Below are 18,591 nucleotides of genomic sequence, written 5' to 3' on the forward strand. Positions count from 1 at the left end.
CGCGCTGAGCAGGGAGCCCAATGTGGGACTCAATCCTAGGACCCTGGGATCATGACCTGAGCGGAAGGCAGTTGCTTAACTGACTGTGCCAACCAAGTGTCCTGGGTTAGTTTTCTAAACATAAGGGAAATATTCGGGGGCCTTGTTGTATGACTGAAAACTATAAAACCTGTACCTGAAATGGGATATTTGTGCTTTTTATGTGTAGTCTTCTAAATGCTTCCTAAAACTTGGAATTAATTTTGACCCTTCTACAAATGTATAGCAGTCAAAAAGTCAGAACGAAGTATAACAGAAAAAGAGAATCTAAAAATGTGGAGAAGGAGGGGTGCAAGGGGCACCTGGGTGGCTCTGTTGTTTGAGTGTCCGACTCTTGATTTCAGCTCAGGCTATGGTTGTAGGATCAAGCCCCATGGTGCTGGGCATGGAGCCTTCTTAAGATTCTCTCTCCTTCTCCCTCTGCCTTTCCCCAACTCGTAAAACACACACACAATGGGAGGCAAATGGAAACCAAGCATTGATAGATGAATGAAGGCACATTCTTCATATGTCTACCCCAGTATCTGTAGGAGCATATAACAAGAGGGAAAGACAAGCTTGGAGAAATTTGACTCATTTACAGTGAGGGTAGAGGAGAAGCTTACAAGGAGGTAGAGAGGAAGCCCAGTGCTGTCAGTAGGCTGCAGGCCAGGGAGCTAGTGATAGCACCACAGCCGTGAACATCAAGTTAGCAACCTTGTTCATATCACTGGCATGGTGCTAGAGCCAATTTGTAAAATTTAAAACTGAAATATGGTATTTCTTTACATAGCCACATATTTAAAGGGGCATACATTTTAAAATTATATTCTGTCATTTTTAAACCAAATTATGTTGGTTCTTTTTGTTTGTTTTCGTTGTGTGTATATGTATGTGTTTGTGTGTGTGTGTTGTGGGGTTTTTTTGGTAGCAAGGAGCTGTACCTCCAGCCAGTTCGGTTCCTCCGGTTGCCGGGGCCCCATCTGTTGGACAACCTGGAACAGGGTTTGGAATGGTGAGTGACAACCTGCGCTAGAAATTGTAACTACATTTCTGAGGCCCTTGCCAAATCCCAGATTAACAAATATAGCTACAGAATATAATTCTTCCCCAAACGCAATAATGTAAAATTTAAAAAATAAAGTCATCTATGTTAGACATTAAGAAGCCTACACATTACATGATAAAGTCAGCTATAAAATACTTAAATTCTGTCATCAAAATGATTTCTGTAGTATATAGTTTTGTCATTTTTGGAGTAGTATTTACCAAACACATTCTTAGCTCAATCATCAAAATCAACTCTTAATCGCTATTCTAGGACTTTCATTTATCACTTTTATCACTAACAAATTTTAGAATCCATTTCCGTGAATAAACAAGGTTTTACCTCCTCAGAATCATGCTCACAGAAGACAAATAATCACCAGCAAAGCATGGTCGGGAGAAGGCGGGGAGAAGCCAGACTTCTACTGTACCTTGGTGATTCTCTACCATCTGTCAGCCTCACAGCACCCATTGTTCAAAAAAATTTTTGAACAATTCATTGTTCAATGTTTTGATGATTTGAACATCATCAATGATTTGAACAATGTTCAATGTTTCAATGTTTTAAACAATTCATTGTTCAAAAAAAATTTTTTTAAAGATTTTATTTATTTATTTGACAGAGAGAGATCACAAGTAGGCAGAGAGGCAGGCAGAGAGAGAGGAGGAAGCAGGCTCCCTGCGGAGCAGAGAGCCTGATGCTGGGCTCGATCCCAGGATGCTGGGCTCGATCCCAGGACCCTGAGATCATGACCTGAGCCTAAGGCAGCGGCTTAATCCACTGAGCCACCCAGGCGCCCCCCATTGTTCAAAATTACAAGTTATACTTTCTCCCAGACCTGCATTCCTCACAAATTTTCAGAAGCATCAAAGACTCAGTTTCCAGGCATTACCATAGTGGATTCCACTCATGCTGCGAACCGCTCTTCCTTTTCAGCCTCCTTCTGGGACAGGCATGCCCATGATGCCTCCACAGCCGGTCATGTTCGCCCAGCCCATGATGAGGCCACCCTTCGGAGCTGCGGCTGTACCTGGCACACAGGTCAGTTTTTTAATGTCCTTAAAATAGTAACATTATAAGTATAAAACTGCCATGTGGCAAACTGTTTAAAAATGTTTTTACCTGATACAATCCTCATATCTGTTGCTTCAGAAGGAAAGGGGGAACATGGAAGACATTACCAATAGTGTGAGGTTCGGAGGAAAATGATAGCAATAACTCACTCTCCTAAGTCCCTCTATCCCTCTCCTACTTAATTCAGAATAGTTCCTGAGGACAGATCGACATTTAAAGTATCTGTGCATTCAGTCCAGAGAAATGAGTACTTCTGATCCATAGTTTTATCATGTGTTCCCAGAACTAGCCAAACTCAAGGTTAGGGACACCATCCTCCAGGCTGCCTACTGTGCCCAAGAATTGTGAAGCTAACAGCGACGAATTTGCCAAACTGCAGGGTCTAAGGGAGCAGTCCCTACAAGACTGCGCACCTCAGACACCAGCCACGAGTTTGGGAGTCCCGAGGGCTACCCCTTCACTTCAGACCAGCTGCCTACAGGTTTAGAGGTTCTCAATAGCCTACAACAACTCACAGAACTCAGGAAGGCATGAAATTTATTACAGTTTTATTAGAGTGAAAGGATACAAATTACATCTAGCCAAAAGAAGAGATGTGCAGGGTGAAGTCTAGAACTGGGAGGGTTCCAAGCATGAAAGTTCTTTGTCTTCAAGGATGTGTTACTCCCCTGGCATCCATGTGTAACAATACAGACGCAGTGTTGCCAACCCAGGAAGCTCACCTGCACTTCAGCGTGCAGAGTTTTTATTGACGTTTCCTTATGTGGGAATGACTGATTGAATTATTACCCATGTGCTTGAACTCAACCTCCAGCTCCCCAGGGTCACTCCAAGCCAGGCTGACACTTGGCCCCATGATCCAACACTCTCATTACATTGTTGGTCTTTCTAGTTGGCTAGTCCCCACCCTGAGTCCTCCTGTTAGAGTAAACCCTTAGGTGGTTCCAGGAACCCACCCTAAATAACAAAGACTTTCCTATCTCTCAGGAAGTTCTGAGGGTTTAGAGGTTACCTACCAGGATCCAGGACAAAGGACAAACTTCTCTTTAGAGGAGGCTGAATTTCTTACTACCAAGATGGTAAAACATACACTTTGTTGAACTGTTTTGCTGCTGATTGTGATAGTCCTGCCCATGAGAAAACAGTTCTTCATTCCTCTTGTAAATTGCCTGGCCAATAACTATTTTAAGGTGGAGGTGTAGGTAGAACCAAAGAGGTTTTTACCATAAGAAACTGACATGGATGGAGTCAAAATGCCACGTTATGACTTTACTAGGACCACGCCCAGCAAACCAAAACAAAAAACTCAAATATATTACAATGGTATCAATAAATGCTTTCACTTCTGAAATATTTTTTGTAAAGATTTATTTTTTTGTTTTGAGAGGGGAAGGTAGAGGGAGGGGTAGAGGGAAAGAATCTCAGACTCCCTGCTGTGCAGGACTTGGTCTCACAACCCAGAGGTCATGACTGAGCAGAAATCAAGAGTCAGCTGCTCAACTGAATTAGAGAAGCAGCAGAGGTGATTATACTAAATAGTAAAATAAATAGGATTTTATAACTTCAGAATACAAAATACTATTATACTGTTTACCATTACTGATGCCTGGACTAGTCCACTACATCTTAGTTGGTTGGTGTCGACCTTAATGATGTTGTCATCTCACCAAATGATTAATGATGAATCAACTCTTAAGTTTCTTTTTTTTTTAAGATTTTGTTTATTTATTTGTCAGAAAAAGAGGGGGAGCACAACCAGGGGGAGTAGCAGACAGAGGGAGAAGCAGTCTCCTCACTGAGCAGGGAGACCAGTGTAGGGTCCCAGGACCCTGAGATCATGGCCTGAGCCAGAGGCAGACACTTAACAGACTGAGCCACCCAGGCATCCCTCAACTTCCAAACTACTTTAACCCTTGCATTTATCTTTTCTGATCTTTCTATAAAGAATGATTCCTATTTTTAAAAATAGAAATTTGATAGGTAGTACAGTCAGTCAGTAGTTTCTGGACATGGGAACAAATCTAAAAATCTTTATTTCTCGAGCTCTATTTGCTGAACCAATAAAAACGTACATTGCTATCCCCATAATCCCAGATTTCTGGGATTTCTATGAGGTATAAGCATAGGAGAGGAGTAGACCCAAAAGATCTGTGTCAATTATTACTCTATACAGATCACATGACCTTTTTCAAGGCATCATTGCCTAACACTCTTGCAGAAGCCTGCTTCCACACAATGAAATAATTCAAAGTATTAATTAATCAGAAACAAGGTAAGTTAATTCTTTGCTGCTTTTGCTAGCAAGTGTAGTACGGTTCTTTCCTATAACATTTAGTAATTAGTCTTCTCTATGAGCTGGACAAGGAATATTGGAATTTAGTGACATTCACACCTGGGAAACTCTTTTCCATTTGAAACAAACAGTGCCTCCAAACTTGACCAGTTTTCACTTAAAACACATCATGTAAAATTCACTATATTTAACTAATAATTTAAAGTAATTAAGTGACTTTCTGCAGTTATTTTCTTTCCAAAGTTTTTCCCTCAAACTCACTCTCGCTCTAAGGAAAAGTCATTAAAATTCTTTATTAGTTTAATAGTACTAATAAGTCAAAGTAAAAATGCTTTTGTGTAGAGCAATTGATTGTTGTGTTATTGTACTCTATATTCATAATATCTGAATGTGACTGGTTTGATACACGTCCCTAACTCGTATCCAAATAAATGGTTGTGCCAGAGTCCTCAAATATTACTTTGGCTAGTTCTTATGTCAAAGAATTTCAAGAAAGCCAAAAATCATTTGAAGGTACTTTATGAAACCAAAACTAAATAACACTGTCGCTGAGTAGAACAAAGTAGATTTTGTAAACCTTTAGCCATCTCATCTTCTGCATGTTTGTTTTCTGTGGTATGTGCTCTGCCTAATGCTTACCTGTCTCTCTGTTTGATTTCTGTTTCTGCCGTCTTGGGCTGGCTTTTCCACACTAGCTTTCTCCAAGCCCTACGCCTGCCACTCAGAGTCCCAAGAAACCTCCAGCAAAGGACCCATTAGCGGATCTTAACATCAAGGATTTCTTGTAAACAATTTAAGGTATCTAATATTGAGCTTTTCCTGTGAGCTTGTAGTGCAGCGTTGGTGGTATAGTGGTGAGCATAGCTGCCTTCCTGTGAGCTTGTAATAATGACGTTGCAATGCTTAGCTTTTTCAGGTATGGTATTTGTACTTCTGTGCTTTGAACACATGTATGTAATAATAATAATAATAATTTGAGTTATTTATGCTTTTTAAATCAGTACTAAAAGCCTCAATGAATTATCAATAAATTTTTTAAAATCTTGATTAATTTACAAAACTAGGAGAAAAGCCTCTAAGTTGTTCTAAGAAGAAAACATTTTACTGATAAAGCAAAATGTTGCCCAAGCTAATCTGTAAATTAGGAAATTACCACTGTATTACCTGATGACAGGAATTTATAGAAAGCTAACATCTATTACACTGCATTTAGAAACCATCTAAGAATATATTTGGCTACAAAACTGTATTTTTTATTTGCTTATCCTTACTTGGCCTCATCAAATGAAGCTCAGATTGTTATGCTTTGCAACTTCTGCACTCAAGCAGAGTTTTAAATTTCTAACATTCTAGTTCGAAATTTCTCATATGATTTATGACGTGACTAATAATGGATTTATGGAAGGAAACTGATAAAGGAAAACAGTTTACTACTAACCCCAGCCCCTAACACAGTGGGTAGATTCTGAACAAGTACTTGTAGAAAGTGAATAAACAGTAATAATGTAGCTTTTCCTTCGCACGGTACTTTTCATACCCACTTCCTCATCAGGAGCTCCTTCGTTCTTCTCAGTGGGAATCAAGCTCTGTGACATAAATTAGCGAGATACTTTTTGTCTCCTTTTCACAGCGAAAGGAAGTGATCCTTGGCATTGAGTGCTTTGCTCAACGTCACAGAAGGGAGGAGTAAGACTGTCAAAGTTTTGGGACCACTGTCCAATATAATTTTTTATTTTTTATTAACATATAATGTTAATAAATATATTGCCTGGGGCAATATAATTTTTATTATGCATCTTAAACCTATATATATTTTTTTTTCATTTTCTGTAATGTGTACTAAGATTTTTGTGGATTCCTACTTGATTTTTTGATGTAATGTGTACTAAGATTTTGTGGATTCCTAGTTGATTTTTTTTTTCTTACACAAGATTAATGAGTTTTTCATTTTGAGGTCCTCCTTGTGCCTGACTTTTCTATTCCCTTTTGGGTCTGACTGGGCTGGTATAGGCATAAGTAAGACAGTGAGCTCTTCGGTATCACAGGTTCAGACCTGACTAAGGGTACTGCTAGGAGCAGCCGTTTATCCACCTCTCATTCAGTAAATGCTGCTCTTGATAAGCCCAGAGCTCTGATAAGCGCTTGGAACAGAGATGCTTGAGATGGCCCCTGCCCTCAGAGGTTCCCAGTCAAAAGGAAGACACAGACTCATTTATGAAAAGAGTTCCCTACATGGCTAAGCCTTCACCCCAGGCAGATTCCCTGGCAGAGAGGACTGGTGAAGCAGGGACTGGTGTTCCTGCGGACAGAGGAGGAGCCGTGATGTTTACAAAGGCATGGAGTCTCCAAGGTCATCCCCCTCCTTCTCTTCTGTTACTTGTTCAATTGTTGAGTGACTCACTGAACACCATAACTGAAAACAAAAGAAGCCAAAAATAATGAAAATTGCTGCCACCACATTTCCACCCCTGCCCTTTTTAAAAGGTGAACTGTTCTTGTTTAATAGTAGATGTCTCACTACTGAGATTTCTAGTAATATCCATATTTCAAAATTTTGCTGATAGCATTTTTATCTAAAATGAAACTTACGTTAAGAGTTTTCCTAAGTGCTCGCTTCGGCAGCACATATACTAAAAAAAGAGTTTTCCTAAAAATTTCTTCCCGGCTGAAACTTTAAGTAAAGAATCGTGACAAGTATATAAATGTGAATTTGTTATAAAGAAATCTTTTACGTGAAGACTTTTCATAGTAATTATGAGGTAAAATTGCAAGCAAGGTAGTATGTTTGAGGAATGTGTAATGTTGTTTTCTAATTCAAGCGCTTTTTATCTTTACAGCTGCAATTTTTGTGACTGAATAGGAAAAAAATAATGAGTTTGGAGACTTCAAGTAAAATTGATGCTCAGAGTTTCAAAGTGAGCCACCAGTACCAAACCCAATGCTTACTCGTAACTTCTCTTCCAAAATGTGTAGCACAGCTGTGAAAGTGAACATTAGGAATGTGTACTACCTTAGCTGTTATCCCTACTCTCAAAATTGTAGTGTATTTGGGTTATTTGTGTGTTGTACGATGTAAAAACAATGAATGGATGTTTCTGATGCCTTTAGTGCTTTTCTGGACCTCGCCCATGGACGGATGACGCAGCTGTTGTATGGTGAGCCATTTGGAAAGATGTGTCTGTGTTTTTGAGGGTTTTGATGTACATATGACTTTTGGACAAACCTAAACTCTTCCCATAAATTCTCTTTTTCTCTGTATCTGTTACAAACATAGTGTGATAATATCAAATAGTAAGGAAAACACTCTTAAATATACAAAACTTTTTCGGTGTGGAGTACATTTTTCCAATCACAGGAACTTCAACTGTTGTGAGAAATGTTTATTTTTGTGGCACTGTATATGTTCAGAAATTTTGTTTTAAAAAAATATATAAGGGTTAACGTCCATCATAAATATTTCTCCTTGAATCTACCTTATCAAGAATGAAAAAAAATCATATGGAAGGAATTCCATATTTAATCACTACTATATTAAAATGTATATTTTGATTATATTTGACAGGTTTTGCATCTAAATTGACCTATTTATTCATTCTTGATTAAATGCACTGAAAAGCAAAGGGTCCGTTTGTATCCCGTCCGTGAAAATGCAATTAGAGATGTGCTATTCAAATGATGATGAAGGCACTCCAAGGTATATGTATAACTTAAAGATTACTGCAAATATTTTTATTTTATTGTGGGTTTTATGTACATCTGTTAATTTAGTATTTCTTTGTGTGTTCTGTAGACTAGTGTTCTTCCATCCCTCAACTGAGCTCAAAGTAGGTTTTGTTGTACCATTGTGATTAGAATTTAAACTAATTCAGAGAATTGTATCCTTTACTGTACATACTGTATTCTTTAATTTTTAATTTGTTGTCATATTGTCTGTGCTGATGGCTTGGCTTAAGATTTTGATGCATAAATGAGGTCACTGTTGATCAGTGTTGCTAGTGGCTTGGCAGCTCTTTGTAAAAGCATATTGGGTTGGAAAGGTGTTTGCCTATTTTTCAAATTATTTAATAGATGTATGGTACCATTTAAAAGTGGTTGTATCTGAATTTACTGTGGGGATAACATACACTGTAATGGGGAAAAATTACCCTAAAACCAATTTCAAAATGGCATTTCTTTCTATTTCAGTTTAAAAACCCAGTGCATGTACGCCCTCTGAGATGCAATAAACACCTTGAACAAAGAAAATGCAAACATAATCTTTCTCTTTTCGGTTATCTTTTAGAGAAAATGTCTGTTTAAATGACACACAGCATCTACAAAATATTGAAAACTTAGAAACAGTCACAGTGAGAAATGCTGTTCATGCCAACATAGTTCTGATTATTTTACAATAAATTAAAAACAAGGGGGGGAAAGAACATTTCAATCAGCTGTCTTTAAACTTGGGACTCCTTGGCTGCCGCCATATTTCGAAAAAGAAAAAGATAAAGATTCTTTTAAATTCTGCAAGTCTTATAATAGTTTTGTGAGAATTCTCCATGAAAACTGAAGAAGTCTAAGACTTGATAGTTTACACACACACACACTTATCTGCCCATAGCTCAGACGCAAAAATCTAGAAAACTGGCTGACTTTATGCCCATAATTCAGTTGTGACAATGACTCAAAAAGTAGTCCACTCTCAAAGAGAAGTGTTTCTCAGCCACAGGCATATCCTTATTTCTAAAACTTTCTTTCCCTTATCTAACTAGGATTTGTATCTCAAGAACTAACTTTCAGAAGCTAGTATCTGATTATGTATTACGATTTTTGTAGATTACATTTTGGTCATATACTACTCTTATGCATTTGTGATAGAAATGTGTTTGAGACTTTAAGTAGATTTCAGTTTAATATTGGATTTTTAATCAGCTTTTTCTCTTCATTGAAGGGCCCACAGGGCATAAATTCCTAATAAGTGAAACTGCAAGAGCATTGTTTTTAAATCAGACGTTCAAGCCTCAGTGGCAGTGAGGTTCTTGGTGGCCCTTGTACAGTTGTCATATAGATGAGATGCTGAATGAGTTGCTCCGGGTACTTAAAAAATGAATCTCTCTGAATTATTTTCAACATGGGTCCAAGTTAGCCACGATGTCCTTCTGCATGTGAGCCTGCCTTTCTTGCCTCACCTCTGCGAGCATGAGGCTGTGGGCACGTGCACACGGTTCTCTACATCGCCACACCAGTCCTGAGGCAAGGGGACACCAAGCACTTAGCTCGCTCTCACAGGGCCCTCTGCCTGACATGACCTCCCCAGCTCCAGCAGTCCAGCTCAATCCCACTTGTCCGTCCTGACTCCTCATCCCACTCTTATCAGCCCTTAAGACACTTAACATATCATCTTTTAATCATCCATGACTGTGGCGTCTGCTCTGGCCTGTTGTGAGCTCAAAGGCAGGAGACATTGCCAGTTCACATCCTCAGGGACTAGCACTTCCGTTGGGGCTGGGTAAGTGTCTGTGGGATGAATACCAGTACAGTAATTCTGTGAGGTGTCCCCACTTACCTGGACACTGCTGAGCTAGTACCATATTTCTAACTACTGAAGAATAACTCTCCTATGGACATTTATTGTCAAATGTTAGTAGAGTTTTAATAGCTGTCAGCTCATTCTTTTTTTTTTTTTTTTTTTAAGATTCTGTTTGTGAACCACAGGGAAGAATATAGGGCTTTTTTTTTTTTTTTAAAGATTTTTTTTTTATTTATTTATTTGAAAGACAGAAATTACAAGTAAGCAGAGAGGCAGGCAGAGAGAGAGAGGAGGAAGCAGGATCCCCGCTGAGCAGAGAGCCCGATGTGGGGCTCGATCCCAGGAACCGGGGATCATGACCTGAGCCGAAGGCAGAGGCTTTAACCCACTGAGCCACCCAGGTGCCCCCTGTCAGCTCATTCTAATAGAAGAACTAACATCCATTAAAACGTCTTGAGCTGAAGATTTTGAGTCACTTTTTATTTGGTATAATGATTGTAAGTGATTCTCTCCATATTAAAATATCTGCTTTGTTCTCTTTTATGTTATTTGTTATACTTAAAAAAGAAGAAAAAGAAGAAGAAAGGCCAAAGACTTTTTCAGAGGAGTCATGGAGTTTGCAAGAGGAAAGGAGTACACATAAAAAGAAATGGAAAGTCACAGAAAGATAAATTGTGTGAAAGCCTCCTTCTGCCTCTTAGGTAGACACCTTTAATAATATAGGCCCACATTTTTGTTGGTGGAAGAGGGGCATGCTCTGCCAGCAGTGATGACCATAGTGTTTCTCGTGTGGAAGTCCTGCTTCAAAATAAAAATCAGTGTCATCTTGATGGAGAAGTCACATTGGTCTCTGTTTTCGAGGCAACAGGTTTTGTGGTAGTTTCTTGTGGATCCTCTTGCGCTTTAAGAAAATTTCAGTTTCAGCCTTGCTGACAGAAGATTTCACTACCGCACACATTACCTGGATCCCAAAATGTGAGGGAGCCATGTTGGTGAGTTAGTGACGAGGTCATTAACCTGAGCTGCAGCCCTGCATCATCTGAGTTCATTTCTGTGTATGTGTGTCCAAACAATTCCGAAACCTAAAAGGATTCTGGAATGGACTCTGTAGTAGGTAACTCTGCATCTCCTTTACAAACTCTGATTTCACTGCACCTTTGCACTTTTCATTGAGACCCTCAAAAAGCTCTCATTTATATGGGTTGTCTGTGTCAATGCTTCTGATGTTAGAAATTAAAATAGTCTTTTATTTTCAAATGTCTTTAATTCATTTAAAAATAAAAATATTAAGGGCCACTTGGGTGGCTCCGTCTGTTGAGAATCTGACTCTTGAATTCGGCTCAGATCATGATCTCAAAGTAGTGAGATCGAGCCCTACATCGGGCTCCACACTAACCGGTGAGTCAACTTCAGATTCTCCTCTGTGCGCCCATCTCCCATTTGCTCACTCTTGTCTCGATCAAAACTAAAAAACTACAACTCACAATTCAACACAGAGCTGGGGGAAGAGTGGGTCGGCTGGGAAAGGGTGTCGGGGCAGGGCACAACACCCACCAGAGTTCCACTCAGTCTCCTAGAGTCTCCTTAGAGTTTCCAATACTTGATGATGCTTTTTAAGAACCTAAATGGAAGTTGCTGACATGATAAATGCTTTATAATGGAGTTAAGTCTTTCTACCTGCAGATCAAAAAGTTTAATAAATATACTTTGACAGTGATTTCAAAAAAAAACAGTGATGACTGGAGATGGAAGATACTGTCGAAGTTAAATATAACCAGAAGGAACACGACATGGGCAGGTGGTAGCCATCAGGGCTGCGAGAGTGAGATAATTTTGATTAATCACCTATGGCTGCGAGAGACCGGAGCCTGAACAGAAGCCAGGCCTACAGACGGCAGCACCCAGAAGGGTCAGGACTTAGAAGGGGAGATAATCATCTTTTCATGATGGTGTCCTCTGCTGTTAGCCCAGTCTTGAGTACTAGATTCATCTCCACACACCCAAACGTCCCATGGTTCATTGCTCTCTTTCAGAGGACATCTCTGGGGTAAGTCAACTAATTGCATAATTTATAATTGTCTTTGTAAAACCTAAACAGGAAGTAAACTTTACAGCCTGAAAAGACTTATAAGTATATCGCAAGGAAATTTGGAATTATTATTTTTTTTAAACTCTCTGCTATCTTGGGCCACCTGGATTTGGCACTCTATTGAAAATGGGAAATGGAGCTGTGACTATGTATGCAATATTTTAAATGTAAATTGAGGGCCAGATTTTTAGAACACCTATCCCTTCTCAGGGAAAAACAAAACTATGGCTTCAAAGCCAAATTAAAAGGAACATTTAGGGGCACCTGGGTGGCTCAGTGGGTTAAAGCCTCTGCTTTCAGCTCAGGTCATGATCCCAGGGTTCTGGGATTGAGCCCTGCATCAGGCTCTCTGCTCAGCAGGGAGCCTGCTTCCCCTCCCCCCCCCCCCCCCCCCCCCCGCCCCTCTCTCTCTGCCTGCCTCTTTGTGATCTCTGTCAAATAAGTAAATAAAATCTTAAAAAATAAAACAAAAATAAAAGGGCCATTTAGTTTTTAGAACAGAGGCAAAGGTGCGGTTGCTATGTGATTGACTTCAGAGTAAAATATAGTCAAATGGCATACTGAGTGGCTATGTGTTAACCAAGGGTTAGTTCACTAAGAAAAGCACGTTTGTTTCATAACTCTCTTGGCATTGCATTCTTTGTGTATGGATGTTATCAGCCTTACTGATAGTCTACAAAAATGTTAAACATACATGTCTAAAAGTGAACTCATTAATCTTTTTCCTCAAGCCTAGTTTTTCAGCCCTGCTTGCTGGTCTCACCATCTACCTAGTCTCCCAAGTCTGCACTTCCGTGACATGACACCCTTGATTCTCTCCTGCCTTCAGAGGGCTACTAAAGATACTGAGCATTCTGCTCTCAGAGTGTCTCCCACCTTGCCCTCTCCTGCCATTCCCACTACCACTTACTTAGCACAGCAGCTCTAGCGGCCTCTTCCCTGGGCTCTTTGTCTCTAGTCTAATCCCTACCAACACCAACCTGAATCCAGCCTTAAAGGTACTGCCAGGTTTCCTTCACAAAATACCCGTCTGATCACATTTCTCTAACTTAAAAACCTGCATCAGTTCCTGGTCAACTAGGTTAAAGTCAAAACTCTCTAACATTGCATTCAAGTCCAGAAATCTTTCCAAGGCTCCAGGTCTAGCTTGGTAACCTCCTTTCTTGCCATTCCTCACCAGTAGGAGGTGCTCATCTCCTATAGCAACAATCATTAAATACTCACTGTAGCCTCAACACACCACTTCCATACATTTGCATAGGCTGTTTCCCCTGCCATGGATGCCCTCCTCTCCCCGCAAATCCCCACTGATAGGTTGGCAAACTTCAACTTATCCTTCAAAACCCAACCTATGTGTCACTATGTGTGACACTATGTGACACTCTAAGAAACCTTTCTTGTTTCATATGTGCCTACCCTGAGAGAGTCAATCCTTTTGAATGTGTTCCTTCAGCACCTTAAACTAAACCTTTTCCAAACTACTTTTTAAAATATATGTCTGACTTCCGTAGTATGTTATGAATTCTTTGAGGAAGGGTAGAATCTAGGACTTCACTCTATATCTTATGTGCCTAAGTTTGGACTCAATAAAAGATTGTTGAATTATATTAAATTGATCTAACCTACATTGTGAAGTGGATTATAAATAAAAATTATATAGTATCTGATTTTCAGGAAGTATGTGAACTTGGATTTTGTCACAGATTGTAAAATGATCGCATATGTTCGAGTTTTGTAAATTTGACTCATTTCTTACATCATAAAACAGTATTATATGAGATGGAGAGGAGAGGGAGTTGAGGGAAACTGGAAGGGGAGATGAACCTTGAGAGACTATGGACTCTGAAAAACAACCAGAGGGTTATGAAGGGGCGGCAGGGGGGTGGGGGGGGGGGTGGGAGGTTGAGGAACCAGGTGGTGGGTAATAGGGAGGGCACGTACTGCATGGAGCACTGGGTGTGATGCCAAAACAATGAACACTGTTATGCTGTAAATAAAACAAAACAAAAAAAACTTGAGAAAAAAAAAACAGTATTATAACAATGTTATTGCTAAAATATATTTCCACTTTATAAAAATACTGAAGAGAATACTATCTATGTATTTGATAGCTTACCACCACTTTTTTTTCTCCCAAAGATTTTATCTATTTGACAGAGAGCATAAGCAGAGGGAGCGAAGGGCCGAGGGAGAGGGAGAAGCAGACTCTCCACTGGGCAGGGAGCCTGACGTGGAGCCCAGGACCCCAGATCATGACCTGAGCTGAAGCCAGATGCTCAACCAACCGAGCCACCTAGGCACCCCTACCACCACTTTCATTACCAGAATCCTTGTGGTAGCTTACAGAACACGTATAAAGTCAAGTAAAGCTGAGAAAACATTTAACCTGTAAGAAAAAGACGAACATCCTCATTATGCACAAAGGGAGAGGTGGAAGGTGGAAGAACAATTCCTTTAGGAAACACATTTATGACTGTGGTTCCCACACCTGGGTGATCATCAGTGCTTGGAGAGCTTTATCAAATATAAATCCCTGGCCCTCACTCGGGGGGATTCCAGGGTAAGTCTTAGGCCGTGGAAACAGGCTTTCTAAAATAATTCCCTAGAGCCTTCCAATGAGCAGCCAAACTTGGAAACCACTAGGCTAAGGGAAACCACTGAAAACCCAGAAAGCCACTGAAATCACAGTGAGTAGCTCTGTTTAAAAGTTAGAGATGAAAAAAAAAAAAAAAAAAGTTAGAGATGATTCCAGAGAATTTTAGAAAAGAGAAACTTTCTAAAGACTTCAAAATAGGAAAGCCAGGAAGAGTATTTTGTTTCATCTCATCTAAAAATTGAGACATTTAGTTACCACTCATAAAAAAGGTGGTCCATATTACATTATGATACAATAGTTTCCACCCAAAGCCAAGCTTTAATTTGGGGGTGTGTGCAGGAGAGAAATGCCGCCATCTGTGGGCCGACAACCGCCCAGGACATCCTTGCGCGGAACCACATCAATCACATGGCGGTCTACATGAAGCGGCACAGCTGCCCATTTGCTGGGTACAGTAGTGTCCCTTAGTTTCCTGGGCCACAAAGAAAGCCCTTTAAAGTAAATGTTCTAAGTGCAGCAACAAAATACTAAATTAAGGTCCCGTCTCCAAAACAATGTGCTTTTATTTTTAGGCAATTGCTTTATAAGGTGGTACTTCTGTTTGGCAGTATAATCTTGACACCAAGCCTACAGTGATTTTCAAAAGAAAACATAAACAGCAAGTTTGTAGGTATCGCAAAGAAAAATTCTTGAAAAATTTTTTTTTTTTTTTAAAGATTTTATTTATTTATTTGACAGACAGAGATCACAAGTAGGCAGAAAGGCAGGCAGAGAGAGAGAGAGAGAAGCAGGCTCCCCACTGAGCAGAGAGCCCGATGCGAGGCTCGATCCCAGGACCCTGAGACCATGACCCAAGCCGAAGGCAGAGGCCTAACCCACTGAACCACCCAGGCGCCCCCTTGAAAAATTTGAAGCTGTATCTTCTAAGATTGTTAGCTGCAAGTTTTTCTAACAGTAGATCCATTTAAAGTGGTTTTGAGGTGGAAAAAAATTCATGTGTCCTCCCAGATCTACTGTGTACTAGTGCATTCTTTTCTCCTATACCCCGAGATTTATGTTATTTTGTGATCAGGTATCTGAGTCATTAGCAATAGTTTAAGTAAACCAAAAATTGTGAAGTCTTGCCTCCTGCCAATTAATGGCAGGAGAAGGCCTGGTAAGAGGAAGGTGCTTAGAGCCCAGAGGGACTTCCACTTACCATCCAGAAGCATCAGTACTGTAAGGATTACTTTCAGGAAATCCCTGAATTGCTCACCTAGTTTATAAGCTCCTCGATGGGCAGTTTTTAGAAAAATGTTAGGTTGTTAGCTAAACCCCAGTAAGCTGGAAGCTTGGGAGTAACATAATGGGGGTGAGGAGCAGGGAGCACTAGCTTCAGAGAACACCAGGTACAATAGCCTAACCCTCCCAGCATGTGCCCCACACACAAACTCCCTGTCCACTGGAGAGATGATTGCTGACCTCTGCTCATAGGAAATGCCAGCCTTTCTTTCTTTCAGTTATATCAGGGAATTTCTATAATCCTATAAAATTAACTGTAACTATCAGCATATTATCTTTGCTGACCTTATGCAAGGCAGTCTAGTGTAGTTAGACAATTAAAGGTATTTTATTCCCCATCCCTAATGTTTTCCATCACACCAGAGTCGCTGTATCTTTCTGCTCTAGTGCAAAGTGCAGGCACACCTTGGATGCAGCTGCAGGATGGATTCTGAACCTGCAGTAACATATTAACCTTCACAATGCACAAATATTTAGCAGTGAAGGAGGTTGGGAGTTTGAGAAAAGATTTGGGAAAGGTATTTTTCTTGACTTTTGAGATTAAAATTTCTTTTGCGTATAAAAACGGGTCAATTATGTAGATCGCTGATGTTTCTCTTAAATAAGACTTTTTTAAGATTTTATTTATTTACTTGGCAGAGAGACCGAGATCACAAGTAGGCAGAAAGGCAGGCAGAAGAAGGGGAAGACGGCTCCCTGCTGAGCAGAGAGCCCATTACGGGTCTGCATCCCAGGACCCTGGGATCATGACCTGAGTGGAAGGCAGAGGCTTAAACCACTGAACCACCCAGGTGCCCCAAAAAACTTTTTTTAAAACTTTGTTAACAGGGCCTCTGGGTGGGTCAGTCATTTAAGCATCGGAGTCTTGATTTGGCTCAGGTCATGATCTCAGGCTCCTGAGATAGAGCAAAAGTAATTTCATACCACTCATTTTGAGCCTTGTATTTTTTTGTTATATTTTGGACACTTGAAATGACCCACAGAGGAAATTCGAGGTAGCAGATGTTAATTGCACAGCATATTACAAATTGCTGATGAAATGAAAAGTAAAATATATATAGAAGAGTAAGAAAATGCGTGGTTATCAGGGCAAGCAAGAGCCTGGAGGAAGCTTCCAAGCTCTGTGTTCGGTTGTGGGAGCAGTTTCTGAAGTATTCCCTTTATCTGTGCCGCTTGGGTGAAAGCGTACACACTTTTTCAGCTTATGAATCAATACATACAGGATTTCAGTGACATAAGTGTGAATTTCAGTAAAGTAAAACGTTTGCCAGCACCGATGGGAATGTGGCGGCCTCAGTTTGGTAACAGCAGACTGGAAAGCAATCATGGATCATATGATCACGTGGACTGCCGTGAAGATTGAAGTAGTTATGCTAAGTAGCCTGCTTGTCCCTACTTGATGAAAGTAAGTGGATTTTAAGATGTTACTGGAAAAATTTAAATACTACTCAAGCCAAAAGATTTTAGGGGCAAATTTTGAGGCAGAGATGATCTGATTAAATGTTTATGTGGCAGACGGAGAGGGTGAGGATACTGCGGCTGCCTGGCTCCTCTCTGTCTGTAGGTCCTTTTATCAGAAACACACACAGGAGTCAGGAGGGAATATGGCAAATATCTGACTCCCTAATTGCCATACTCTGGTATTCCCATGATAAAATTCATTACAAATAAATATTACCATTATTTAAATATGTAGCTATAGCTTTAGTGCAATATACAATTAAGACAGTACCTCTAGCATTTTGGAGCCTCGCACAGAATTAGTGATGTCCTGAAAGAGGAAGCCTCGAGGTGTACTTGGTGATATTTTTTAGCATGGAACTGTCACCTCCTCTGCACCAGGTATAAGCACTTGAGCTAATGATGATCAAAGTGGTGAGAAAGCGGTTGGTTGCCTTGAGCTGCTGTTCATAGCCTTTGCCTAGTTCCTCAGCTGCCTGCTGTGTTTGCGAGGTTTCCTCAGTCTGGCACAAGGTACAACTTCAGGCTTTTGTCTGGACACCTGTTGTAGACTGACTGTCCCCCCCCCCCGCAATCTCATAGCGCCAATGTAATGCTATTTGGAAATGGGGTTTTAGCAAGGGAATTGGGGTTAGATGAGGTCATGAAGGTGGAGCGCTTATAATGGGATTATTCCCTTATAAGAAGGGACACCAAAGAAGAGGTCACCTGAGTCCACAGCAAGATGGTATCCAACAAAGTTTTAGTAGTTTACACCCCCCAGTCCCTGGTATTTTCTTATGGTAGCCCAAACTAAGACAACACCTTACCTGGAGGGAAAGCAAACTAGCCTAGATTTGGATTACAAGATAAATTGGCCACTGCGCTCTAGACACTTGAACTAACTGAATCAAACTGCCAGTACCAAACCCAGAAAGTAGTATGCAAGGAATTTCCCTCCCTAGGCTTTATTTATAAGTAGAAAAGAAAACCATCTTAGAGGGTTTTTCCCCTCAGTTAAATAGTGAATCAATAAAGAGTCACGAATCCCCCAAACACTAATCTCATCTGATGACAACATGATTTCACAATCAATTAGACTGAATCTCCTAAGTATCTTTGAAACTTATGATTAGGGCATTAGAGAGAAAGCAATTCTAGCTTTTTCTAAAAAATCAATTTATTAGAAATATTCTTCCATTAATTACTTGGAGATGTTTACTAAATAAACATAAAACTGTTT

The 18,591-nt window shown here is 40.1% G+C and overlaps 1 protein-coding gene across 6 annotated transcripts in view; it reads left to right on the forward strand.

Annotated features, from left to right (window-relative positions):
• SNAP91 (synaptosome associated protein 91) overlaps positions 1 to 8,689 on the forward strand; it is a 149,192-nt gene extending 140,503 nt beyond the window's left edge. For all 6 annotated transcript variants that reach the window (XM_046005715.1, XM_046005718.1, XM_046005719.1 and 3 more), the window contains 4 exons: positions 950 to 1,033; positions 2,003 to 2,107; positions 5,129 to 5,231; positions 7,271 to 8,689. In XM_046005715.1, coding sequence (XP_045861671.1) covers positions 950 to 1,033; positions 2,003 to 2,107; positions 5,129 to 5,221 — 282 coding nt within the window. In that variant the 3' untranslated portion in view covers positions 5,222 to 5,231; positions 7,271 to 8,689. The remainder of the gene's footprint in view (positions 1 to 949; positions 1,034 to 2,002; positions 2,108 to 5,128; positions 5,232 to 7,270) is intronic.
• Positions 8,690 to 18,591: the final 9,902 nt, after the last annotated feature.

The sequence above is a fragment of the Meles meles genome, chromosome 5, assembly GCF_922984935.1.
Source record: "Meles meles chromosome 5, mMelMel3.1 paternal haplotype, whole genome shotgun sequence".
NCBI classification, from domain to species: Eukaryota; Metazoa; Chordata; class Mammalia; order Carnivora; family Mustelidae; genus Meles; species Meles meles.